This window comes from Nomascus leucogenys, chromosome 2 (assembly GCF_006542625.1).
Source record: "Nomascus leucogenys isolate Asia chromosome 2, Asia_NLE_v1, whole genome shotgun sequence".
Lineage (NCBI taxonomy): Eukaryota > Metazoa > Chordata > Mammalia > Primates > Hylobatidae > Nomascus > Nomascus leucogenys.
In genome coordinates this window covers 70,828,980-70,856,678 of record NC_044382.1, presented here as the reverse complement: position 1 = coordinate 70,856,678, position 27,699 = coordinate 70,828,980, and the positions used below count along the sequence as shown (strand labels likewise).

General features: G+C 43.2%; 1 protein-coding gene across 1 annotated transcript; it reads left to right on the top strand.

Moving 5' to 3' along the window:
• Positions 1-1,714: 1,714 nt before the first annotated feature.
• C2H16orf78 (chromosome 2 C16orf78 homolog) lies at positions 1,715-25,472 on the top strand. The gene is made up of 5 exons (XM_003263031.3): positions 1,715-2,000; positions 5,671-5,790; positions 6,414-6,537; positions 22,489-22,744; positions 25,193-25,472. The coding sequence occupies exons 1-5, from the start codon at positions 1,851-1,853 to the stop codon at positions 25,338-25,340; spliced, it is 798 nt and encodes a 265-aa protein (XP_003263079.2). The 5' UTR covers positions 1,715-1,850; the 3' UTR covers positions 25,341-25,472.
• Positions 25,473-27,699: the final 2,227 nt, after the last annotated feature.

The window sequence follows — 27,699 nt, the reverse complement described above, 5'->3', positions numbered from 1 at the left end:
AGGCAGGACATGGTGGCTCACGCCTGTAATCCCAGCACTTTGTGAGGCCGAGACAGGTGGATCACGAGGTCAGGAGTTCAAGACCAGCCTGGCCAACATGGTGAAACCCCGTCTCTACTAAAAGTACAAAAATTACAGCGTGCCTGTAATCCCAGCTACTCGGGAGGCTGAGGCAGGAGAATCTCTTGAGCCTGGGGGACAGAGGTTGCAGTGAGCCGACTCCAGCCTGGGTGACAGAGCGAGACTCTCTCTCAAAAAAAAAAAAAAGAGAAATTGGATGATAAGATGATGTTTACCCTTGGAGGGTGGTAATAACTACCAGGGGCTGTGGGGGAGATTCTGGGGTACTGCTTACATAGATGTCTTCATTTGTGATTCTGGCACATTTCTGTGTACATAATTTCCTTCAATAGAAGTTTGCTAGAGCAAAAAAGGGAAGCCTGACCATGCCACTCCCTCCCCTTTTTTTGAATTCCTTTATTGTTTTCCTTTTGCTCCCTTTCCCTTCCCAGTCTGAGCAGAATCTGTGGCCACCAAGTTCCTGGATGGCCTGGCCTCTGGCCACCTCTGTACCATCGCCTCTTTCCCCCGGTACTGTAGCCACCCTTGCCTTCTGCTGTTAGTGCCATGCCTCCAGCTTGTCACAGAGCCTTTGCACAGGCATATGTCTCTGGTCCAAAGCCCTTGTCTTAATCCACTTGGGCCTATGACAAAATACCACAAAGTGGGTAGCTTATAAACAACAAACATTCATTTATCACAGTTTTGAAGCCTAGGAAATCCAAAATTAAGGCTCTGACAGATTCTGTGTCTGCTGAACCCATTTCCTGGTTCATAGGTGACACCTTCTCACTACATCTCCACATGGTGGAGCTCTCTCTAGTCTCTTCTGCAAGGACACCAATTCCAATCATGAGAGAACTGCCCTCATGACCTAATTACCTCCCAAGACCCCACCTTTTAATGCCATCACCTTGGGGGTTAGGATTTCAACACATGAATTTTGGAGGGACAGAAATGTCCAGACCATAACAGCCTTGTTGAAGTCTATTTATCCTTTAGCTCAGAGCTCAAAGGTGGCCTACCCACCACCCCATCCAAGTCTAGTACCACTGATAGAGCCTTTCATAGAATACATTCCTTTCTTTGAGAGCACTCATCTTCACTTGTCATTATGGATTCATACGGTAATTATCTGCCCTGTCTTTTCCACTAGCCCATATGTCTTAGGAGGTCTGCCTGTGTTTTTCTCCTGCATTGTATCCCCAGCACCATTCCCAATACTTAGTAGGTGCCTGATAACCACATGTTGGATGAATAAATGAACATAGACGAATTGGGCTTATAAAAAGCTTTCTTCTAATTAGAGTACACTATAGAAAGATAGGATGCCAAACTAAAGAATTTAGATTTTTTTTAGATAGGCAACAAGGAGCCATTGAAGGTTTTTGAGAAAGGAAGATGCACGGACTGACCTTTATTTTAGTAAGATCTCTGTGGAGGTAGAGGTGGAGAGGCTGCAAGGAGGCTGTGGCAGAGTCCAGAGGAGACATAGCACCTGAAGAGGGGTAGTGGCCACATGGAGAACAGTGGGAGGTGGCCAATGTCCCACCTCCACTCTGACCTCAGGGCCAGCTACCAAACCTGGCAATGACTTCACAATCACTCCCCAGGCCTTCCACCTTTTAAGGCCAATATCCCAGCATCTTGGCTCACTCTGCCCTTTATGTTCACATCTGGAGGCCACACCCTACCTTCTGAGTCACCAGGCCATCAAGTCCAGACAAAGTGATCAAAAGAGTGAGAGAGTGCCAGCCACCTCCCACCCGAGCCACTAGCAAGACTCCACAATGTCAGAGCAACCAGTGGACCTGAAGGATTTAATGCCCACAAAGAGGAAATACGTGTGGGAGACTGCTGAAGAGAGGCGCATGTCTGACCTCACCTGTGTGCTGGAGTGGCTGGAGCGGAGACAGGGGAAGAAGAAACAAGCTCCTGAGGTGGGTACCATCCAAGAGAAATGGCAGGAAGACTTTACTCAAGATAGTTGCAGTAGGGGAGAGAGATTGAACTTAACTCTCCTGAAACAAAAGGCAGGATGGTTTTGAAGTGCTGGGATAAGCTAGTGAGAAGTACCCAAGGACATTAAGGGGGTGGGGGGATTAGTTAATATGATTAGGCTGTCTGTGTTGCTAATTTGCACTTATCAATGTTAGGCTCCCATCCTCTCACAGAGACTGAGAGACAGGGTACAATCTTTCATGATGATTACATTTCAAAGGGTCCTCCCAGGTCCTTGAGAAAATCATACTTGGATTGTAAAACTAGCAAGAGACTGAGAGATTTACATCTCAAAGGGTCAGAGAAAAAATTTACAAATGCAAGTTTTCTAGAGGAAATGCTCTAAGGAAAAGGAGGCCAAGGGCCTATCATCAGGAAGAAACCTGCCTAAAGTTTAGTCAAGCTGGGCAAATGTTAGTATTGGTCAGAATTCTAGAAGGGCCAAGGGGCAGTGGCTTTGGGGTCTCCATATTGCAGGATGGGATCCTCCTACTGCCCTCAGCTCTTCCCTCCTTGTGATGCCTTCAGAATCAAAGAACATTCATTCCTCACTGCCATTACTGCAACTGCAACTCCAGCTAACATACCTCCTCTTTTCTACCCTACATAGAGCTAGTTCTAACCCACCCTTTCCTCTTTCTCCAAGAAGTATAGCAACCAAGTTTGCCTCAGTTTTTCCCAGAGCTCCCCCAAGACCCATCATCTATGAAGAACCAAGCCATGTCTTTGGAAAGTGGTGTCCTCTGCAGAAGATGCCACCTGGTCTTGAATCTTCTGACCCTAGAGCAAAATGAGTAAAAAATGCCATTACTAATAACAATGCTCATCACATCACTAACTTTTAATGTTTACGCTGGTCAAGGCCCTGTGCTTAGATTTGTACCTGGGTTGTGTGGTCAATTGCTCCCAGTCAGGCTACCAGGGAGGCACCATTTTTACCCCCAGTTGAAGGATAAGGAAAGTGAAAATAAGTCATTTTATTGAAGTCACAGAAGTAATAAAGGGCAGAGCCAGGGCTCAAACTGAGATTTATCCAATTCCAAAACGCATAGACTTTGCTGGGCCAACTCCCCATAACTGCCTCCACTTCCTCTGCTTTATCCAGGTCAGCACCTGCCTTTGGGGAAAGCTTCCATTATGTTCATGTACTTACTGTATTAGTCCATTCTCATACTGCTACAAAGAAATACCTGAGACTGGGTAATTTATTTAAAAAAAAAAAAAGGTTTAATTGGCTCATGGCTGTACAAGAAGCATAGGAGATTCCACTTCTGGGGAGGCCTCAGGAAGCTTACAATCATGGCAGAAGGCAAAAGAGGAGCAGGCACTTCACATGGCCAGAGCAAGAAGTGGGAGGACAAGGTGCCACACACACTTTTAAATGACCAGATCTCACGAGAACTCTCGCCTTCATGACAGTACCAAGGGGAATCGTGTTAAGCCATTAGAAAGTGCCCCCATGATCTAATCACCTCCCACCAGGCCCCACCTCCAACACTGGAGATTACAACTTGACATGAGATTTGGGGAGAGACGCAGATCCAAACCATACCACTTACCATTTATAGTCAGAAACATCTCGAGTGCCAATTCCATCAGACACATCTGCATCTGACAAACATATTTTAGTCTAAGGTGCTAATGATTTACAGATAGCCTGCCCACTGCCTTGATTTGGGGGCGAAGGGGAAGCTTGACTTCTGGGTCTCTCCAAACTCAATTTAATATCATCATAGGAATTACATTCACTTCCATGGTTAATATGTTCAGGTCTATCTCCTTTTACCAGGATAAGATTCTAATAATCACATTTTAACAGCTTTACCTTAAATGTGGCTTTTATTGTAAATAACTTTGGACCTAGAGAGGGAGCAAGTTTACATGGGAAATATAATTAAGTCTTCAAGCATCATTACCTTTCCCAGAAGCATCTGGGCTTTTAAAGAAGCTTCTAAGAGGAAGATGACGTGTGCTGGCAGGTCTCCACAACAGCAGCAGGTGATGGGGGACCTTCTAGTGAGATGGTTGGGGTCTATCTTCACCACTCAGGGCTCTCTGTGACCTCCTCTGTTCTCTCCTGGGGTCTGACCTGGCCATCCAGGCTCTTCCCCCAACAGACTGCTCATGGTATTTCCCCTTGTGATCCATTTGGCATCAGCGAAGACCCCTGAGGTCTGAAGTCTCAGCAATGGAGAACGCTGAATCCGTGAATGTTGCAGTTTCCTTGAGTCTAAAGCATTGCCATGTCAATTCCGCTCAGCTTCCCCAAAATGGGGGCTGTGTGGGGAGCTACTCAGGTGACTCTTCGAGGGAGGCTGAGGATTGAGTGGGGGATGGTGGAAGGGGCTGCCCTGGAGGAGATAGGTCATCCTAGCTCCTCACAGCCTGAAAATGCAGCCTTGGCTCTGAGTTGCACTGTTTCTCCACTAAGCCAAACAAAACCCCAAAGCTAACCAGCATTACCTTCCTTAGAAGGCAGCTTGCAACATGGAACAGGCCCTTGGACAGCTTCCTTCCATACTCCCAAATGGCTTATCGAAACTTCCCTTCCACCCACCCCGCATAATAACCCGCCCCCCATAATTCGTGGGGGGCATTGCACATGCATGTCATAATTCAGTTATTGCTCTCAGTAACCTTATGAAGTAGGTCCTACTATTATTCCCACCTTTCAGACAAGGAAACTAAGCCACAGAGAGAGCAGAAACTTGCCGAGGTCACTCTGCCCTCAGCCGTGGATAGAGCAGGAATCCAGGCAGTCTGACCTGGAGACTGCAGTCCAGGTCACCGTCTCCCTGTAACCATAAGCAGCACATTCCCAGAGGATACCCAGTCTATTTAGTTTCTCCCATGATGCTCTGGCACCCATCCCTACCCCTTATAGACTAGGCGGGATGCTTCCTGGGTGGGCCACCCTTTAAGTGCTTCTGCTGGGCTCCCGGACTGTGGAACCCTGGAGATGCCTAATGACCCTGCCCTCCCTGCCTCCCCTGTGAGAGCAGGAGGGCCAGAAATGTGCCATGCACAAGGAACTCCATTCAGGGCAGGGAGTGCTCAGCTCTTGGGCAGGTGGTAAGGAATACCTGGGGAAACGGAAAGGCAAGGTCAGTGGTGACCACCACTCCAGGAAGACAGCATGGGGTGGGCCTGGGGTGCTCCGGGACCAAGGGAGAGGCCGGGCTGAGCAAAGGCCGAGAGGTCTGGATCAGCAGCACCTGCTCAAAGTCAGGGCAGCCTTCCTGTGACTCCAGACTGGAGGCAGAGGCAGGGAAGTCACAGCTGGTAAGGCCAAGTGGGGGCTGGAGGGGCTTCCTAGCAGGCTAGGGAGTGAGGCCCTTATGTGGGGGGTGATGGGGAGCCCCTGATGGATTCTGAGGTGGAGAGGAACAGGACCAGGCCTGAGGCTTAGAAAGTCGCTCTGGGGGCGGCGACATGTACACCAGGGAGCATCTGGAAGCAGAGGGACAGTGACGACAGGCCCTAGAGTGTGTGCTGAAGCCCGTGGAGGGGAGGGACAGCCCCTCACCTGGGAGCCTTCTCCTTGGGGAAAGGGAGGAGATGCTGTCCCCACAGGGGTGGCTGCAGGGCTCTCTTCCCTTGTCTTTTCAGAAGCAAAAGCCCAAAGTGGTGACAGTCCTTAATCGAAATGAGAAGAAGGAAGAGAAGAAAGGCAAAGGCCTCATGACGGCACGGGGAGGGAACTGCAGGGCCAAGGAGACTTCCCAGCAGGTAACACGGCCCCTCTTCCCCCCCTCACCCCCACTGGGTCTCCAAATGGAGGAGGGGTCCCTGCTTCTCTCCTGCATAATATCTGGCTACTTTCTAAATTTTAAGCCTCTGAAATTCACTCTGGCCCCACATTAACACTCAAATAAAATCTCCACCCCTCCCTACCCTGTCCAGCCATGCTACCCAATTGCTGCCTCCCTGTAGTTTCATTCTTCACAGGTGTCACATCCTCCCTTGCCCACATTTATTCCCGAAACCATTCAGGAAGGCCACTTGGAAGATGAGAACAACGTGGCTCAGTGAGGGACAGGAGCCTCTGGGCCACGCAGCTAACAGGGCAGACCCACCCAGACCTAATGGCCTCCGAGGGCCTGTGTTTCCAAGGCCCCCAGGGACCCCTCCGATATACGGTGGGGAGAAGAGGGAGGCGTTGGTGAGCAAGCACCCATGGGCAGACCCTGCCCCTCCGACCTCTCCCAGGGCCCAGGGAAGCTCTCTCCTTGGTTGCCTTTGCCTGCCTTTCGGCAAACCCTTGAAATCTCTGTTTGTTTGCTTGGGATGGAGCAGGGAGGGTGAGCCAGGTCCTGTAACTGGGGTGTGACTTCTCACCTGCTCCCTCCAAGGCCTTAGGAAAGAGATTCAGGAAGGACGCCACCTCCTACCGAAGGCTCTATGGAGTGGAGCAAAAGTGGAAACACCTCAGCATGGTCCCTGGCAGCTACGTCAAGGATGGCCCCAAGAAATCTGGTAAGGGAAAAACCTTGGCCCCGGCCACCAGAATCCTCCTCCGTAATCTCCTCCTCTAGAAGAAACCGAAAGCTCACGCCATTCTTAGAGCAGTAGCGTCCAGGTCAATCCAATCATTGTTCACACAGGAGTCAGAAGCCCGCATGGAGGCTCGGTAGGGACCACTCCTGGGGTCACTCTTGGCAAGTGGGGTGTGACGTGAACAGGAGGCAAGTGTCTGTCAAGGCCCTGCCCCCTCCCAAGTGTTGCCTTCTCAGGAAACCAGCCTCATGTGTCAGGGTTCCTGAAGCTATTTTGGTGACATCAACTTCATGAGTTACAAATCATCTAATTAATTTAGATACTGTGACGATATCAACTAGAGAAGGTAGCAATTCTGCTGGCCTGAAACCTGCCAGGGGTTGCTCACCTCTAGGAAGGGATGAGCTTAGGCTGTGCCAGATCCCCAGTTTCAAAGACTGCCTGGTCCTGACCCTGGCTCTACCACTTTATAAGGAGCTCAGAGTTGTATAATCCTGGACAACTTATTCCATCTCTGGAGTCTAGTTTTTCATCTATAAAATTGGACAATAACAATACCTGCCTCACGGTATGGTTGTGAGGTTTAAGCAAGATGATGCATGAAAAGTAATTAGCCTGACCAAGAGGAGGTGCTGAATAAATATTAGTGGTTTTTTTCTAAGTAAAAATTTTGCTAAAATTTCAGGTGGTCTTTACTGTGGTGTTGGAAAAACAGATACATTTGTTATGTCTGGCCCCTTGGGACAAAGGTGTAGGGTAAAAGAGAAATCTGGAAGGGATTCCAATTAGCCCAGGAGAAAAGTGCGCAGGAGCCTTCAAGCAGAGGCTGTCAATTCTCATATATAAAATTGCCCCCATTGTGCCCAACAGCAGCAACAAAATCTTTTTTTCCCCTTTTCATTTAATATACCAAAGCCATTGTGACCAAATTGCAGTCACTTCCCTTCAAGATTTAAATGCAGTCGGCTTTCAGTGCAGTTTAGGATCCTAGATTAAATCCTAGAATGGCACTTTAGGGGCATTACTGGTGAAATCTGAAAAAGTTCTATAATATACAAAAAAAGTGTTAATTTCTTAGTCTTGACAAACATACCATGGACGTAAGATGTTATTAAGGGAAAATGGATAAAGGATATACAGGAATCCTCCTTACTTTCTTTGCAACATTTCTGTAAATCCATATATGATGGTTAATATTGAGTGTCAACTTGATTGGATTGAAGAATGCAAAGTATTGTTCCTGGGTGTGTCTGTGAGGGTGTTGCCAAAGCAGATTAACATTTGAGTCAGTGGACTGGGAGAGGCAGACCCACCCTTAACCTGAGTGGGCACCATCTAATCAGCTGCCAGCACAGCTAGAATAAAGCAGGCAGAAGTTGGAAGAATGAGACTTGCTGAGTCCTCTGGCCTTCATCTTTCTCCTGTGCTGATGCTTCCTGCCCTTGAACATCAGACTCCAAGTTCTTCAGCTTTTGGACACTTGAATCTATACCAGTGGTTTGCCAGGGCCTCTCGGGCTTTTGGCCACAGACTGAAGGCTGCACTGTCGGCTTCCCTACTTTTGAGGTTTTGGGACTTGGACTGGCTTCCTTGCTCCTCAGCTTGCAGATGGCCTATTGTGGGACTTCACCTTGTGATCGTGTGAGCCAATACTCCTTAATAAAGTCCACTTCATATATATATCTATCCTATTAATTCTGACCCTCAATGGAACCTTGACTAATACACCACAATTATTCTATAATATTTAAGGTTTATTTTAAAATAAACTAGACTGCCTTATGCCTTATGGGAAGCCCCATACCTTCCCCAAATTTTCTATGACTACCAGCGTAATGTCTGGCTCCAAAATCCTGGTCCTGTTGGGCCCTGGAGCTTCTGTAAATCTTGCTTCAAGTGGCTGCTATCCTGTCTCTTTGATTTCTCCTGAAACCTCTCACACGAAGTCATTGTGTGTAAATACATTCTACTGAAGGCTTGGGGTCAACAGAGGGAAAAAATTACATCACAGAATTATACAGCAAACAAATTAGAGATTGATTATTAGACTCCTTTGTTCTTCAAAGTCTTTTATCCCCTGCCACCAGGAGATTTTTCCCTAGCTACATGTCTTTGCAGGAAGTAGCCCCCTGATGTTTTTCTCAACTCCAAGACTGGGTAAGGTGAGGCGAACCAGGAGTTCAGGCCACCAAATTTAAGGAAGCGCTCACTCTCAGATGCGAATCATGCACTTGTGTGAGTCTGAGAGTGAACACCTCTTTAAATTTTGCACCCTGGGCACCTTGCTTTCCTCACCCAAGTCCTGGTACTGCTCAGTTCTCCCTCTTCCTATCTCTTTCCTCCCTCCTCTTCCTTCTCCACCTAACACTTTCCTATTGGCTTTTTACTTGAAGAGAACCATGTTTCATTTGTCTTGTTTCACACTCAAAGTAGTCTATTAAGACATTTTCTTAAACAATTCACTCCCTAAAATAAACCCATACCAGCTGATTAAATAATTATTTACATCTCACTGCACAAGGATGCCAGCAGGTCAGGCTGACTTGACACCCATTTGGTTCCCTGCAGTTCCCTTCTTTCCACCATTCAAGTCGAATCCACTCTACTGGAGAATGAAGAAGCCTTGTCTCTCCTGATGTAATAAGACCAATGGCCAGTGGGTGGCGTGGTTGCAAATGGGCCAGCCCAAGTGCAAATGGTGCTCAGAGGCATCTAGGAACAGTCTGGGCCTCAAGATGTGGCACCAAGGACCTAGTCAGGGCTGAGCCTGGGCACAGTAAGGAGAGCCTCTTGTGTAGACCGGCAAGAGGACTAAAATGAATGGGTATGATCTGAATTGGCAGACAAATTCAAAACAAAGCAGCCCCTAGGAAGGGCCTAGAGATAGTCACATACACCATGCCCAATGTTAGCTTGGGTTGCCATAGTCAAAGCACATCCTGATTGCATGACATTACATACACCCTCCCAGGAAATGGTACTATCTCAATGTGGAAGTTGGATGTCAGAGTCTATCCTACCACTTCTGCCTCACTCTCCCTTCATGACCAGTTACTGGGTCCTGTAGCTTCTGCCTCCTTCATATCTTTAATCTCTTTCTCTTCTTTTCCATTTCCACAACCAGTATCTTAGCTTAACCGTGATCCTCATCCACTATAAGAATCACCAATTGCTTTCAACTTCTATGACTGCCACATTGGCCTTCCTCAGTTATTTATGTCTTTATTTTTAAAGTGAGTTTTGGATCAGGCAATGTGGCTCATGCTTGTAATCTCAGAACTTTCAGAGGCCAAGGCAAGAGAATCATTTGAGGCCAGAAGTTTGAGAACAGCCTAGGCAACATAGTGAGACCCCCATCTCTACAAATAAACAAATAAATAGAGTTTCTTCATTACACCACTAAAATAAATTAATAAAGCTCCAATAACCGATTCTACAGCAATGCAGCTCCGTGAACTGACTGACAAATAATTCAGAATAATCCTCTTAAGGATGTTCACTGAGCTACAAGGAAACAAACAACTAAATGAAATAGGAAAACAATACTTGGACAAAACGAATTCAGCAATGGAATAGAAACCATTTTTTAAAAGCCAAAAAAGCCCAGGCATGGTGGCTCACACCTGTAATACCAGCATTTTGGGAGGCCAAGGACGGCGGATCACCTGAGGTTGGGAGTTCGAGACCAGCCTGAACAATGTGGAGAAACCCCATCTCTACTAAAAATACAAAGTTAGCCGGGTGTGGTGGTGCATGCCTGTAATCCCAGCTACTCAGGAGGCTGAGGCAGGAGAATCACTTGAACCCAGGAGGCAGAGGTTGCAGTGAGCCGAGATCATGCCATTGCACTCCAGCCTGGGCAACAAGAGCACAACTCCATCAAAAAAAAAAAAAAAAAAAAGCCAAAAACCAATTCCCGGAGCTGAAGAACAAGATGTCTGAATTGAAAAACTCAATAGAGCCCTTCATTGGCAGACTCAATCCAACAGAAGAATCAGTGAATTTAAAGACATGTCATTTGAAATTATTCAGTCTGAGGAGTAAAAAAAAAAAAGGATTGAAAAAGAATAAAGAAAGCCAACAGACTTATGGTACACTAGCAAGTGAAACAATACATATTATGGGAGTCTAATAAGGAGAATAGAGTAATAAAATGTATTGAAAGAAATAACGGCTGCAAAGTTCCCAAATTTGAGGAAAGAGATGTACATTAAGATTCATGAGGCCCAATGATTCCCAAATAGGTTGAACACAAAAAGGTCTGTACCAAGACATATTATAACTAAATTGTCAAAAGTCAAAGACAATGAAAGAATTTTGAAAGCAGCAGAAGAAAAGCTACTTGTCATATACAAGGAAACCCCCACAGGACTATGAATAGACTTCTCAGCAGAAACTTTTCAGGTCAGGAGAGAATGGAATGAATATTTAAAATATTGAAAGAAAACAACTGCCAACCAAGGATACTATACCTGATAAAGCTGTCTTTTAGAAATAAGAGGAAAGGGCTTTCCCAAAGAATGAGAGTTTTCATCACCACTGAACCTGCCTTATAAGAAATCATAAAGTGAGTTCCTCAAGCTGAAATAAAAGGACACTAATTAACAATGTAAAACACATGAATGTATAAAATTAACTAGTAAAGATACATATATAGTCAAATTTCAAATTCTCTAATATTGTAATGGTGATGGATGAATGACTTTCAACTCCAGCATAAAAGCTAAAAAACAAATGTATTAAAATTAACTATATAATAATTTGTTAGTGGATACACAATACAAAATATATGTATATTGTTTTATCAATAACCTAAAATGGCACATGGAGTGTAAAAGTATAGTTTTTGTATATGATCTAAGTTAAGTTGTTACTAGTTTAAAATAGAATGTTATAACTATAAAATGTTTTATGGCTGGGCACAGTGGCTCATGCCTGTAATCCCAACACTTTGGGAGGCCAAGGGGGTGGATCACGAGGTCAGGACGAGCCTGGCCAATATGGTGAAACCTCGTCTCTACTAATAATACAAAATGTAGCCAGACGTGGTGGCATGCGCCTCAGCTACTCGGGAGGCTGAGGCAGGAGAATTGCTTGAACCTGGGAGGCAAAGGTTGCAGTGAGCCAAAATCATTCCATTGCACTCCAGCCTGGGCGACAGAGTGAGACTCCATCTCAAAAAAAAAAAAAAAAAGTTTTGTACAACGCCTATGGTAACCACAAAAAACAAACCTGTAGTAAATAAATGAAAGAAAAATAAATAAAAACATACCGCTCCAAAAATTCATTAAATCCCAAAAGAAGACATCAAGAGAGAAAAAAAGAAACAAAGAAACTGCAAAGCAGTCAAAACGCAATGACCAAAATGACAGTAAGTTTTTACCTATTGATAATTACTTTAAATATAAATGGATTAAATGCTCCAATTGAAAGACACCGACTGGCTGACTGAATTCAATAAAAACAAGATCCAACTATACGCTGCCCATGAGAGACTCACTTTAGCTTTAAGGACACACACAGCTTGAAAGAGAAGGAATTGGAAAAGATCTTCCATGCAAATGGTAACCTAAGGAGAGAATCAGTGGCTATACTTATATCAGATTTTAAGTCAGAAACTGTCACAAGAAAAAAAGAAGGTTGCCATATAACAAGGGATTGATTCATCAAGAAGACATAACAATTAAAATATTTATTCACTCAACATCAGAGTACCTAAATATATTAAAAAGAAACAGAACTGAAAGGAGAAATAAACAGCAATACAATAATAGTAGGGGACTTTAACACTTCACTGTCAACAATGGGTAGGTCATGCAGGCAGAAAATTAATAAGGAAAACAGCAGATTTGAACAAAACTATAGACCAAATGGACCTAACATATGTTTACACATTCTGTCAAAATATACATTCTTCTCAAATGTACGTAGAATATTCTCCAGAAGTGATCATATGTTGGACCACAAGTCATTTTTTTTAAGTGCAGCGGTACATGTGCAGATTTGTTACATAAGTAAATTCGTGTCATGGGGGTTTGTTGTAGAGATTATTTCATCACCCAGGTGTTAAACCTAGTACCCATTAGTTATTTTTCCTGAACCTCTTCCTCCTCCCACCCTCCACCCTCAGGTAGGACCCAGTTTCCTTTGTTCCCCTCTATGTGGCCATGTGTTCTCATCATTTGGCTCCCACTTATTAGTGAGAACATGCAGCCTCTGGTTTTCTGTTTCTGCATCAGTTTGCTAAGGATAATGGCCTCCTGCTCCATCCATGTTCTTGCAAAGAATATGGTCTTGTTCTTTTTATGGCTGCAGAGTATTCCATGGTGTATATGTACCACATTTTCTTTATTCAGCCTACCATCAATGGGCATTTAAGTTGATTCCGTGCTTTGCTCTTGTGAATAATGTTGCAGTGAACATATGTGTGCATGTGTCTTCATGGTAAAATGATTTATATTCCTTTGGGTATATACCTAGTAATGGGATTGCTGGGTTGAATGATAGTTCTACTTTTAGTTCTTTGAGGAATCACCACACTGCTTTCCACAATGGTTGAACCAATTTACACTCTGATCAGCAGTGCATAAGTGTTCCCTTTTCTCCACAACCTCACCAGCATCTGTTATTTTTTGACTTTTTAATAGTAGCCATTCTGACTGGTATGAGATGGTATCTCATTGTGGTTTTGATTTGCATTTCTCTAATGATCAGTGATGTTGAGATTTTTTTTTCCATATGCTCGTTGGCTGCATGTATGTATGTCTTCTTTTGAAAAGTGTCTTTTCATGTCCTTTGCCCACTTTTTTGTTGTTGTTTTTTCTTTCTTGTGAGTTTGTTTAAGTTCTTTATAGGTGCTGGATATTAGACCTTTGTCAGATGCATAGTTTGAAATTTTTTTCTTCTATTCTGTAGGTTGTCTGTTTACTTTGTTGATAGTTTCTTTTCTCGTGCAGATTTAGTTTGTCAGCATTTTGTTGAGGCTTTTTGCATTAATGTTCAAGGAATTGACCTGACATTTTCTTTTTTCGTTGTGTCCCTGCCATGTTTTGGTATCAGCATGATGCTGACCTCATAGAATGAGTTAGGGAGGAGTCCCTCCTCCTCAATTTTTTGTAATAGTTTTAGTAGGAATGGTACCAGCTCTTCTTTGTACATCTTGTAGAATTTGGCTGTGAATCTGTCTGGTCCTGGGCTTTTTGTTGGTGGTGGTGGTGGTGGTGGTAGGTTAATTACTGATTCAATTTTGGAGCTCATTATTAGTCTGTTTGGGGATTCAGTTTCTTCCTGGTTCAGTTCAGTCTTGAGAGGGTGTATGTGTCCAGTAATTTATCCACTTTTTCTAGCTTGTGTACAGAGAGGTTTTCATAATATTCTCTGATGGTTATTTGTATTTCTGTGAGGTCAGTGGTAATATGTCCTTTGTAGTTTTTAATTATATTTATTTGGATCCTGTCTCTTTTCTTCTTTATTAGTCTAGCTAGCAGTCTATCTCTTTTATTAATTCTTTCAAAAAACCAGGCGGGCTGTGGTGGCTCACACCTGTAATATCAGTAATTTGGGAGGCCGAGATGGGCAGGTGCCTTGAGCCTAGGAGTTCAAGACCAGCCTGGGCAACATAGTGAGATCCTGTCTCTATTAAGAAAAAAATTTTTTTTTAAAAAAACCCACAACTCCTGGATTCCTTGATCTTGTAAATGTTTTATTTTGTGTGTCTCAAACTCCTTCAGTTCAGCTTTGATTTTGGTTATTTCTTGTTTTCTGCCAGTTTTGGGGTTGGTTTGCTCTTGGTTTTCTAGTTCTTTTAGTTGTGATGTTAGGTTGGTAAATTGAGATTTCTCTAACTTTTTGATGTGAGTGATCAGTGATACAAATTTCCCTCTGAACACTGCCTTAGCTGTGTCCCAGAGATTCTGGTATATTGTATCTTTATTTTCATTTGTTTCAAATAACTTCTTGATTTCTTTCTTAATTTCATTATTTACCCAAAAGTCATTCAGGAGCAGGCTTTTTAATTTCCATGAAATCGTATGGGGTTTTTCTTCCTAAGACAAGGTCTCACTTTGTTACCCAGGCTGGAGTGCAGTGGCAGGATCGTGGCTCACTACAGCCTTGACCTCCCATGCTCAAGCAATCCTCCCACCTCAGCCCCTCAAGTAGCTGGGATTACAGGTGCATGCCACCATGGCCAGCTAATTTTTGTATTTTTTTGTAGAGACAAGGTTTTGACATGTTATCCAGGCTGGTCTTAAACTCCTGAGCTCAAGAAATCTGCCCAACTTGGCCTCCCAAAGTGCTGGAATTATAGGCATACCCCTTGTGCCCAGCAAAACTGTATGGTTTTAAGTTATTTTCTTGGTCTTGATTTCTAATTTTATTGCACTGCATAAAACACATCTTAACAAATTCAAGAAGACTAGAATTATATTAACTATCTTTTCTTACCACAAAGATATAAAACAAAACATCAATAACATGAGAAAAATCAGAAAATTCAAAAATATGTGGAAATTAACACATATCTTCACATGTGTTTCTAACTTGTTCCATCTATTCTTTGCTTTCTTTCTCCTTTTCCTGCCCTCTTTTAGACCAAATATTATGATTCCATTTCATCTCCTTCATTAGCTTCCTAGCTATAACTCTTTGTTGCAGCCCGGTTCGGTAACTCATGCCTATAATCCTAGCACTTTGGGAGACAGAGGTGGGTGGATCACCTGAGGTTAGGAGTTCGACCAGGAGACCAACCTGGCCAACATGGCAAAACCCCGTCTCTACTAAAAATACAAAAATTAGCCAGGCATAGTGGCACATGACTGTAGTCCCAGCTACAGGAAGCTGAGGAAGGAGAATCACTTGAACCCAGGAGGCAGAGGCTGCAGTGAGCCGAGGTCGTGACATTGTACTCCAGCCTGGGCAACAGAGCGAGACTCCATCTCAAAAAAAAAAAAAAATACAAAAATTAGCCAAGCGTGGTGATGCACACCTATAATCCCAGCTACTCAGGAGGCTGAAGCAGGAGAATCGCTTGGACTTGCGAAGTGGAAGTTGCAGTGAGCCAAGATTGCACCACTGCACTCAGCATGGGCAACAGGGCGAGACTCTGTATTAAAAAAAAAAAAAAATCATTTTAGTGATTCTGTTACAGTGTGTAGTATACCTCTTTAAACTAGCACAGTCTATCTTCATTTTATGTAAAGCATAAGAGCCTTACGAGTGTATACTTCCATTTCTCCTCTCCGCTTCTACATGCTGTTGTTGCCACACATATATTTTTCCATATTATGAACCCTGCAAGTGTTATGATTTTTGCCCCAAGCAATTATGTTTTCAAGAGACTTTTGTGTTTACTCACACATTTAACATTTCCAGTGCTCTTCATTGGATCCAGATTTCTGTGTGGAATAATTCCTTCTACCTGAAGATTTTCCTTTAACGTATCTTGTGGTGTGACTTTGTTGGTAATAAATTCATATAGCTTTTGTATATCCAGAAAGGTCTTTATTTCACTTTTGTTTCTGAGAGACACTTTTGCTGAGTGTAGAATTTTAGATTGTCAACCTTTCTTCTTCCAATACTGTAAAGGTTGCTCTACTGTCCTCTAGCTTGTTTGCAACAGGAAGCTGGCGCTCTTCCTAATTTTTGTTCCTCTGTAATGTATCTTTTTCCTCTGGCTTCTAAGATTTTCTTTTAAGAAAGGAGCTTATGATGTGCCTTAGTGTCATTTGCTTAATGTTTCTTGGGTCTGTATTTGGGGTTTGTTGAAATTCTTGGTTTACAGTTTTCATCAAATTTGACAAATTTTTGGACATTATTTCTTCACAAATTTATTTCATTTCTCCATTCTCTTCCCTCTCTTTCAGGCACCCCAATTACACATATTTAAAGTCCCAAAATTCATCTTGTGTTTTTCTTCATCTTTCAGTCTTTTCTCTTTGTGTTTCATCTCGTATAGTTTCTTGTGCTATACCTTCAAGTCCACTAATCTTTTCTTCTCTAATACCTAATCTTCTGTTAATGCCATCCAATAGAATTTTTATTTCAAATATTGTTATTTTCATCTCGAGAACTTCAATTTGGGTCATTTTAAATCTTCTGTGTCTCTTCTTAATGTGACCCTGTCTTGGAGGGCATAACAAGAGTATGTCATACTAGCTGCTGCCATGTTCTTGTCTACCAATTCTTTCACTGGAGTACTTTCTTTTCTGGCTTGTGCCGACTAGTCCTCAGCTGAGAGGAATCTTTGCATAACTTTGCAGTTCTTGGTGCAGCTTCTTCCTCTTGTTCTAGCTCTTATGGTTTAACCTAAATTATCTGATTTCTCTCCCCAACTCAAGGGGACTGCTAGGCTCTGCCTTTGCCTAGGCTTCCCCGCAACCCCATGCTGCAACTTGGAAGCATCTTCCAAATGAAGGCTGGGGCAATCATTGGGCTCCCCTCATTTCTTTCCCCTCACTCAAGGATCACTGCCCTGTGTTGTGTGTTGTCCAATGTCTAAAAACCGCTATTTCATATGACATGCCCAGTTTTTTAATTGCTTAAGGTAGAAAGATAAATCGAATCCCTGCTACCCCATCTTGGCTGAAGGCAGAAGTCTCAGATTGGACTTTCCAAAACATAACCCTTATTGAGTGCAATAGCAAGTCACTGAAAAGTTTTACTAAGGAAATTACCAAGTTGAATTTAAATTTTAGAAAGGTTGCTCTGGCTATGAGCCAGGAAAAGATCCTGGGAAAACAACTGTAACACCTTGCCAAAGTAAATCTTGGCAAAGTCTGAGTAGTAGACTGGAAAGGGAATTCCCTCCCTGTGCACCTGTGTCCAGAATGTTGTGTAGATGCCAGGCCAAAGATACATTCCTAATGCACAGGGCTAGAAGGCCATACCCCTTTTGTCTCCACGAGCACAGAGTGAGCTTCTGGTGTCCCAAACATGGTTCACTAGAAATATAACCTAACTCTTCAGCCACAAACCCAGGAATGTGGGTCATTTTTGTCCAAAAGAGTGGCCAGGACAGGCTTCCAGAAAAAGGCTCTGACAATGTGGGCTCATGTCCTCGGTTCACCACTAATAATCTGTGACATCTGGAGCACATTACCTAATCCCTCTGATCCTCAATGTTCTCCTTTGTCAAATGGATATGATGTGGTTGTGAGACTAAAGTGCCCCCACTGCCAGAAAGCCCTTGAACACTGCCTGGTATGCGAGTCACTCAACACATGTTAACTAATCTGTGTAATTGTCATTACTTTTTATATTGCTATCGCTCTTTCCTTCATGAGACCCACCTTGCATGGAAGAAGATCAGATGTTTCAGGAAAGGCAATTGCCCTTTCTCCAAGGAATTTCCTTATTTGTGTCAAAGAGAATGTGCAGCTCATCATCCTCCCGGAGCACAGTGCCAATTTCCTCCACGCACAAACAGGGACTGCTGAGGCCACCTGACCTTATCACCCTGTCAAGGACCAGCTACCATGCCAGAGCACCATGTGCCATAAAGAGTCCTAATTCAGCCACTAACTCATTGTGACACCTTGGGCAGGTCACACCCACACCTCAGGCCACTGTCTCTGCATTTATGTAATTGTAGGAGGTCTAGATGCATTTCCACTAGGAATATCCTAATAAAATTCCCAAACTTTGTTGATGAAATCTTATAAGCTTACAGACAGAATAATTTACTTACAAGGGAAAAAAATCAGCCTGCCATCAACCTGGAAGTGGAATAGCACATATGCATTACTAAGAGTAAAGACCCCCATGATACTGACCTGAACTCACATAAGTCACTATCAAATAAATGACTTATATTTGTAGATTCAGAAATATTTAGGGATTTTTATCAGCCATACGTTCCTTCATCTGCAGAAAATTCTCTAGGAGAGACTAGAAACAACATATTAGGAAGTAATTTAAAATAAAAATCTAGATACACATTTAAAACCAGGTGAGATAGAAAAGTTTATGACAAAAGGAAAAGCAAAGAAACAACAAGGAAATGCAAGTAGATGAGTTAGAATTGAGGCTAAAAGAAACACATAGAGTAAAAAAGGGATCTTTTTAAAGTTAAAGGGAATAAGTAATAACCATAAACCTACATGCATCAAAAAATGTAGTAGGTAAATAAATAAAACAAAACATTTAGAAATGCAGGGACAACCTGTTAAACATACAGTTATAGAGGTACATTTTATTTTATTTCGACTTTTAGGTTCTAGGAGTACATGTGCGGGTTTGTTACATGGGTAAATTCTGTGTCGTTGATGCCTGGTGTATAAATGATCCTATCACCCAAGTAGTGAGCATATGATATGGTTTGACTGTGTCCCCACCCAAACCTCATCTTGAATTGTAGTTCCCACAATTCCCAAGTGTTGTGGGAGAAACTGGTGGGAGGTAATTGAATCATGGGGGCGGGTGTTTCCCATGCTATTCTCATGATAGTGAATAAGTCTCATGAGATCTGATGGTTTTATAAATGGGAGTTCCCCTGCACAAGTTATTCTTGCCTGCTGCCATGTAAGATGTCCCTTGCTCTTCTGCCATGATTGTGAGGCCTCCCCAGCCATGTGGAACTGTGAGTCAATTAAACCTCTTTCCTTTATAAATTACCCAGTCTTGGGTACATCTTTATTAGCAGTATGAGAACAGACTAATACAGCATAATAACCCGATAGGTAGCCTTCCAACCCACATCTCCCTCCCATTCTCCCCACTATGGGGGTAAATTTTAATACACCTCCTTCAGAACCAAACAGAAGATCATATAGACAATAACAGGAAATACATAGAAGAATTTAACAATGCAGTTAACAAACTGTAGCTTTACATCTGAATAGAGAACATGTATTTTTATATATCCAAACAATATTTACAAAAATCACCTGTGTGCTTTGTCATAAAAAAAATTAACATTCAAAAAAGTAAAGATTTTAGGGCTACCTACATCATCCTAAACCAACAATTAGAAATAACCCTCAACTTTAAAAATTGGAAATTAAAAAACACACATCCAAATTACCCTTGTATCAAAGAAAATAACTAATGAAATAAGCCTGTTTCATACCAAAACCTATGAGACATAGGCAAAATATATGCTCAGAAGAAAATTTACAGTAAAAACTAAAAGTAATAATTGTTTATAAAACACATAATAAAAGAAATTGCCAACACTTTTATTAATTTAATAAGTAGAAGAAAGAATTACTATGAAAAAGAGAAAATTAATATATTAAATACTGGCTGGGATTAATGAATAATATCAAGATCAAAAGTTGTTAAAAGGCTCAATATAAAGCTAGCTTTTTGAGAAAGCAAGTGACATGAAAGCAATTGCTATAAAGTAATCATAAGCCTTGTTAAAAAGAAGAGTAAAAATACACAAGATTTTATATGAGAAGGAATGTAAATAAAAGAATTGTAGTAGAATACTATTCCTCTATACAATACATTTTAAAACCTAAAGGAAATGGATGATTTTCTATTATACTATATATTATCAAAATTGGTACAATAAAGAGCAGAAAAATTGAATAGGGCAATTTCTGCAGTGAAGGTTGAAAAATAATTAACATTTTCCCAGTAAAAAACGGCACTAAGACAAATGGTTTCATGCAAGGTTTTAACATTTAAAGAGCAAATAATTCTAACATTACTTCAACTATTACAGACTGTATAAAATATAGACATTTCTGCATTAATTTAAAAAGCTATTAAATTAATGCAGAACTTTAATATTAAAAGTTATACCAAAAAAGTTGGCTAATCTCACAATAATATAAATGCGAAAATCTAAAAATTTTTAGCAAACATACTCAATGTATGAAAATACATCAAATGTACAATGTCTGAAATGAATTCCACCATGAACAAGTGGGCTTTATTACAGCAGGTGAGAAGTGGTTCATTATCAGGATACCTAAGAACACAATTTATTACATTAACATATTAAAGGAAAAAATGTGATTATATCAGTTCATGGCAAAAAAAAAAAAAGCAATGACTAGAATCAAGCAATTATTACCAGTAAAAACTCTATGTTAACCAGGGATAAAACCACTAAAATATTATAAAACATGTATCCCAAATAGGGGCAAATATCATTCTAAATGATGCAATGCCCAAATTACTTAAAATCAGGAACAAAATGAGGCATAATCCCTATCATCATTATTGGCAATGTTTTACGGGGTCTGTCAAATGTAATATGTATTAAAAATAATATATAATTTTGATAAATAGTAGAGAAATGATACATTCATTTTTTTCCCCTAATATGATCGTATATCTGCAAAACTCATGAAATTCTAGTTAAAAAGTAATAAAATTTACCGTGGTTGCTGGTATACTAGACAAATATAGTTTTTTGTTTGCTTTGTTTGTTTGTTTGTTTGTTTTTGAGACAGGGTCTCGCTCTGTCACCAAGGCTGAAGTGCAGTGGTGTGATCATAGCTCACTGCAGCCTTGACCTCCTGGGCTCAAGCAATCCTCCCACCTCAGCCTCCCAAGTAGCTAGGATGACAGGCATGTGCCACCACCCCCCTAATTTTTTTTTTTTTTTGGTAGAGATGGAGTCTCACTTTGTTAGTCTTGAACTCCTGGCCTCAATCCATGTTGTCCAGGCTGGTCTTGAACTCGTGGGCTCAAATGGTCCACCTGCCTCACCTCTCAAAGTGCTGGGATTATAGACATGAGCCAGCATGCCCAGCTGACAAATATAGTTTTTAAAAAACAGTAGACTTTTCTCTATATACTTGTCATACCAGTTAGAAATGGAAATGAGTAGAGAATATTCCATCCTCCTGAGTAAAAATACATAAAACACTTAGAAGGAAATTTAGCAAGAAAAAAATATTAAGGTGTCCAAGCTCTAGTCCAACCTTCAGGCTGGCCACATGGGACCCAGGACGCATTTGAATGTGGCTCAACATAAATTTGTAAACTTTCTTAAAACATCATGAGATTTTTTTTGCGATTTTTTTTTCTCATCAGCTATCATTAGTGTTAGTGGATTTTAGGGGTGGCCCAGTAAAATTCTTCTTCTTCCAGTGTGGCCCAGGGAAGCCAAAATGTTGGGCACCCCTGCAAGTCCAACAACATTTTGTTTGGTACAAACCCCATATTTGGGTCACATCAGACACTCACCATTTCATTTCATGTATTTGTGCCTTCACACATTCTGTTCCTCTGCCTGTGATCCCTTCCTTCCTTTTCTAACTGATCAACTATTCGCCCTATTAAACCCAGCTCAAAGCTTTTCTCTTCTGATACCTTCCCTGGGATATCAGAAGATATCCTCTAGCTACCTCCTCTAGGCTCATTCCACTTAGGGGAACTCCTGCTGGGGAGGATGGAGAGAACAGATTGAAAGAAGCAGAAAGGGGGAAGGAGGGAAAGGAAAGGAGTTGGAACAGGGCAGGGAGAAAGGAGGGAGGGGTAAAAGGATTGAACAAATAAAGAAGGAGAACCTGGGCTAGGCACAGTGGGTCATGCCTGTAATCCCAGCACTTTGGGAGGCTGAGGCAGGTGGACCATTTGAGCCCAGGAGTTCAAGGCCAGCCTGGGCAACATGGCAAAACCCTAGCTCTACAAAAATATAAAAATTTATCAGGAGTGGAGGCATGTGCCTATAGGCCCAGCTACTCGGGAGGGTGAGGCAGGAGGATCGCTTGAGCCTGTGAGATAGAGGCTGCAGTGAGGTATGATTGTGCCACTGTGTCCAGCCTGGGCCACAGAGAGAGGAAACAGTCTCAAAAAAAGAAAGGGGAGAAGGGGTATAGAGAACCTGTGTAAGCAATGAAAAGACCTCATATCTCAGAACAGGTATTGTTTGAAGTCCATGCATTCCTCCAGCCTTCATCCCCTTCCCGCCTACCCCACCTCTCACGTCTCCCACGATCTAACTCTTTGATGGCATCTGTCTAATTTCAGATACAGACATCAAAGATGCAATCGACCCAGAGTCCACTCAGTGGCCAAACCCATTCCGTCGACAAAGCATTGTCTTAGATCCCATGTTACAGGAGGGTACCTTTAGCAGCCGGAGGGCAACCTTCATAAGAGACTGGTCCAACAAGATGCCTGACATGGCTTACGAACGCAAGCTAAAGAGCCTAATGGAGAAAAGCACCGAACCTAAGATGGAAACCATGAGGATGTTGAAGCCAGAGGAGGTGCTGAGCTGCCGGTGAGAGCTGCCACCCCCTGGGCAGATGGGGTGGGGTCCTGGAACAGGCTTTGCTCACTCCTGTCCCTGGCTCAAACACTTTGGCTTAACCTGAAGATCTAGGAGTAGAGGCTTGGCTTGGCTGAGCTCTGCCCTTTGGTCCCAAAGGACTGCTCCAGGGCTCAAGCCAGTGGGTTTCCAGCAGCTCACCTGCTGGTAGACCATCCCCTGAGTGGGCATGTCATTTAGGTGCTGCCACTTTGATGCCACACCTTTCAACAACCCTCCCAATATTTCCATTTGTTTCAATATTACTCAAAAAGGAAAGAATGTGGCTTTGTCTTAATAGGAAGATTTCCCTATGATCCTTTGCACTGTGGGGTTGAGTTGCTGGTGATGGTAGCCACCATCCTCAGTGACCTACCTGCTGCATGTTTGGACTTTTAGACTGTCAAAGGGATCACGAACAAAGTGTGAAACCATTTGATATTTACTGCTCTTCCCAAAGAGTCTCCCTTCTCACTTGCTCTCTGTCCTGTTTATCAGTGCTCTCTGGTTTTCAGCAAATGGAGTCCAGATTCCCCCCTCAAAAAACAAGCATCCCTCTCCCTAGCTCAGTGTTTTCCTTTACTGTAAAGTTGTAACTGACAAAGTTCAGAAACTTTAGCAAATAAGGAAACAAAACAACAGAGTAATGTAGTTGTCATCATCCTTGTAAAGTTGACATCAGTAAACTCATCTGTAGGTTTAAGATGGCTTCAAATATCTGGCAATCTAATAACTCCATCACAAAGTCCTGCTCTGCTCACTGACTGGCAGAAGGATGGATGAGTAGAATGGTTAACTGGCTTCAAGATGAACAGGGAGAGATCTCAGCAGACTGCCTTTGCTGGCTGGTTCCATGGGTGGATGACTTTGGCCATGGCTTTCAGATGGGCCATGTGGTTCTAATTGACTCTGAGCAACAGACAGCCTACCTGGGTTCCATGGTGGGGGAAAAGAGATTTGGACAGGACTCCTGCCCTCCAAAGAGAGGGAAAGAATATTTGAAGAGACAGCATATGAAGCCATTCAAGAAACATCCAAAAAAGAATGAAGTGGTTCAGAGTGGGATTTATTATTATTTTGAGACAGCCTCTCTGTCGCCCAGGCTGGAGTGCAGTGATGCGATCTCGGCTCACTGCAACCTCCACCTCCCAGGTTCAAGCAACTCGCGTGCCTCAGCCTCCTGAGTAGCTGGGATTATAGGCATTCACCACCACACCCAGCTAATTTTTGTATTTTTAGTAGAGATGGGGTTTTGCCATGTTTCCCAGGCTGGTCTTGAACTCCTATTCTCAAGTGGTTCACCTGCCTTGGCCTCCCAAAGTGCTGGATTACAGATGTGAGCCACAGCACTTGGATGAGATCTTAAGGAGTGTCCCAGTATACATATGCATGAGACCCTCAGAGGCTAGGCTGATCAGGGAAAAAGTAGTCCAAGTGTGGGGATTGGTGAGGGGGTCTGAGCTGGCCATAAGAACAGGTAGGCTCTGGGAAGATATTAAAGAACAGTGGCCATTCCTAACAGGCAGAAAATCACGTTATATCAACACACAGCTCCTCTCCCGTAGTCTGTGGCAAAGTAAGCAACCAGCAGGCAGCCTGAATAGGGGGCCTACACCCTCTACTAAAGCTGGGACCAAGGTCAGAGTTGCTGGTAGAATAAGGAGCTCTCTGGATCACACAGTACAAATGGGATTGATCCCATTCTTCAGTAGCAGAATTATAGGGCTCTAGCTAATATTCTAAATCAATGGTCTGATTTTTACGTTGTGTGGATATTATTAAAAACAAATGCTCACTGCTATGCCTGCAACTTTGCTCAGCGATTATTTCCACTGTCTGTATCTTTCCCGGCCCGTGACCTCTCTCAGTGTATGTGCGCATGACAGTGACAAATCATGTAACAATTCACATTCTGTCTTTTCTCTCCACTTGGTACTGTCACAGCCATGTGGCACCATCTTCTTCCTAATGCCATTCTAACTATGGCCGTTTAATTACGATCCTTGACATGAGGTAGTCCATTATCAGGTTGACCATTTCTCTGTTAGTGGATTTACTCATTTTCCTGTTGTTGACAATCCCAAAATGAACATCTTTTATTTATATAGCTTTTCTTTCCATTGACTTCTCTTCTTGGGATACATTGAGGACCTGAGTGGGGTTACTGAGTCAAAGATAATGAATGCTTTTTTTTGGAGGCAACTGACTGCCAAAACAGTTATACCAATGCAAACTCCCACCACGTTTGTGGGGTGTCCCACTGTCTTATAAAGTCTCTATCAGCTCCACGGATGACTGGGAGATCCAGCCCCTTGCAGAGCACCCACACTTACTGCTGCTTAAATCTAAGCTCTTTTCAATAAAGTTAGAAGCTGCTATGACTCCACCTTCAACTGACCTCTTTTGCCTTCTCTTGAACAGATACCTGAGGTTATCCAAGGAGAACATTCGGACCTTGCTCAAGCTGTGCAAGGATGCAGGAATGAATGTGGATATCCACCCCCACATGGTCGAAGGGGACATAGACTCTAAAAAGGTGTTCACCAGAATACCCAGCGTGGCCCTCTAAATAGCCCCTCTCACTGCCACCTTCAGGCTCCTTCTGTCATGGGACCCTTCACCTCCAGATGCCATCCTCTGGCACACTACAAGTGGTCCTTCCAACTTAGTGCATCCCTTTAGAAAGTAAGCAATCAGAAAACAAGCCTTGGCTGTGTGATCATTGTGCTGCTGTAGGACTGGTCCTTGACATCCAAGTCACAACCAGCTTAGGAGAAACTGGTTTTTCTCCTGACCAAAAGAAGAATCCTTAGAAAGGGCTTCTTAGGAAGGAAGGCTTAGGAGTAAAAAAAAAAAAAAAAAAAAAAAGGGGGGGGGAGGTCCAGGGTCCTCAGAGGGACATTAGAAAGTATAAAGTGTAAAGGGGTTGATTGAGAACATACACACAGGCCCCATGCCCATGGCACGACTTGGCTTTGTGGGGACCTGGCTTCCTTGTGTGCAGAGTGGGGGACTGAACAGGGGCAGTGAGAAAGGGAAATGTAATCAACATATGGAGGCAAGGAAGGAGACCTTTGTGTGCTTACAACCACAGACCCCAAAAGGGGACCTGAAACCTTTCAGAGCTGGTAGGTGCCTCAATATCAGCAAGTCCAGGACCTTATTCATTTGAATAAAAGAAGCCACAGAGGGCAAGAAACTTGCTCAGAGTTACATAAATGAGAAACGGCAGGGTTGAGATGAAAACAGTATCTTCCCCAAGTCTCCTGCCCTGCTCTCTTGCATGACTGTGGCCAATCCTGCAGGAATTTTTTGAGATGCAGCCTTCCCATCTGGGTATGCTGGCCAATCAAGGTCACAAACTCAGGCCCTTCCAGTCCCTGCAAGTGTTTCAAGCAAGTCTGAATCCCACGTGTCCTACTTAACAGCTGTGTGACTTTAGGAAAGTTACTTTACCTTTCTGTGCCTCTGTTTCCTCGCCTGTAGAATGGGGTTAATGACAGTATGTGTTGAGCAGGGGTGCTGTGAAGAGCACATGAGAGCTTGCATGTGAAGCAGGGAGCACAGTCAGTGAGAGCCGAGAACTCCATACAAATGTGGGCTGTTTCGTAGTTCACTGGGGTAGACGAGCTGATTTTCCAGCCGCTGCTTTTCTGAAAGGGATCCCCAAAACTAGGCACATCAATCCCCATGGAAAAGCTGCTAATACCAAATCCACATCTGCTCATGGCAAACCTGAACATCTAATGATCTCTGGGCCTCCAAGAGCTAGGACACACCCCAGAGAGACTCCGGTACAGAATCTCCGCTGGGCAGCCACTACTCCAGCCAGTCTTGTGAGCAGGTTTTACTCCCTGACTCCATATACTAAAATAGCAGGGATTTTCCTTCCATGTACTTTTAAATTTCCGTATCCTACCCTGAGGTTCTAAAGTAATCCCTTGAAGGTAAGTAGCTCTCTCCACTGAAAGTCATTGCCACTGGGGCTCAGAAAGAGGCCCTGGAGGCTGTCAGACCCACCCTCCCCGACCCCATGCCAGCCCACCCTAGGGTTGCAATCACCACTAAGGAATACAACACCCCTCCAAGGAGCCAGCAGGCCAGAGAAGTGTGAGCCCGTGTAACTTGCCGAAAGTCACACAGCTACTAAGTAGGACACTTGGGATCCAGCAAGCGATGTTTAGACAGAACTACAGTGAGACCCAAGCCAGAATCCAAGGAAACAGCTGCAAAGGGTTAAGCGATACTCCCTCTCTCCAGCAAATACTGGTCCCTTGGGTAGAAATGGTGCTTCAAAAAGGGGAAAGGAAACAAATTTTCTGAGCATCACAAGTGTAGGCACTTCGTCAATATTATCTCAACCAAAATCAAATCTGAAAGCATCCTCAGAGGCCTTCACTTCAGTATCACAGACTCGGCAGCCAGGGAGAGCACTGCCAACCTCTATCCTGCATTGAGGGCCCTAGCCTTCATTGTCTGGTAAATATTCACATTCAGGCAGGACTAGTGATGAGGAACAAATTAAACAACAGATAAAATGGCCCTAAAAAGTTAAATGTCAGATATATTAACCATAGCGATGTAATATGACAGTGACCATTTAGCCATTTCATCTTCAGACTTGTTTTTTCCACAGTTTTCTGTGATACAATTCAGTTTGATTATCTCCGCAGTATCCTTAGTGTGTCCCTTTTAAAAATGCAATACCCAGCCGGGCGCAGTGGCTCACACCTGTAATCCCAGAACTTTGGGAGGCCAAGGCGGGTGGATCACAAGGTCAGGAGACCGAGACCATCCTTACTAACACGCTGAAACCCCGTCTCTACTAAAAATACAAAAAATTAGCCTGGCGTGGTGGCGGGCGCCTCTAGTCCCAGCTACTCGGGAGGCTGAGGCAGGAGAATGGCGTAAACCCAGGAGGCAGAGGT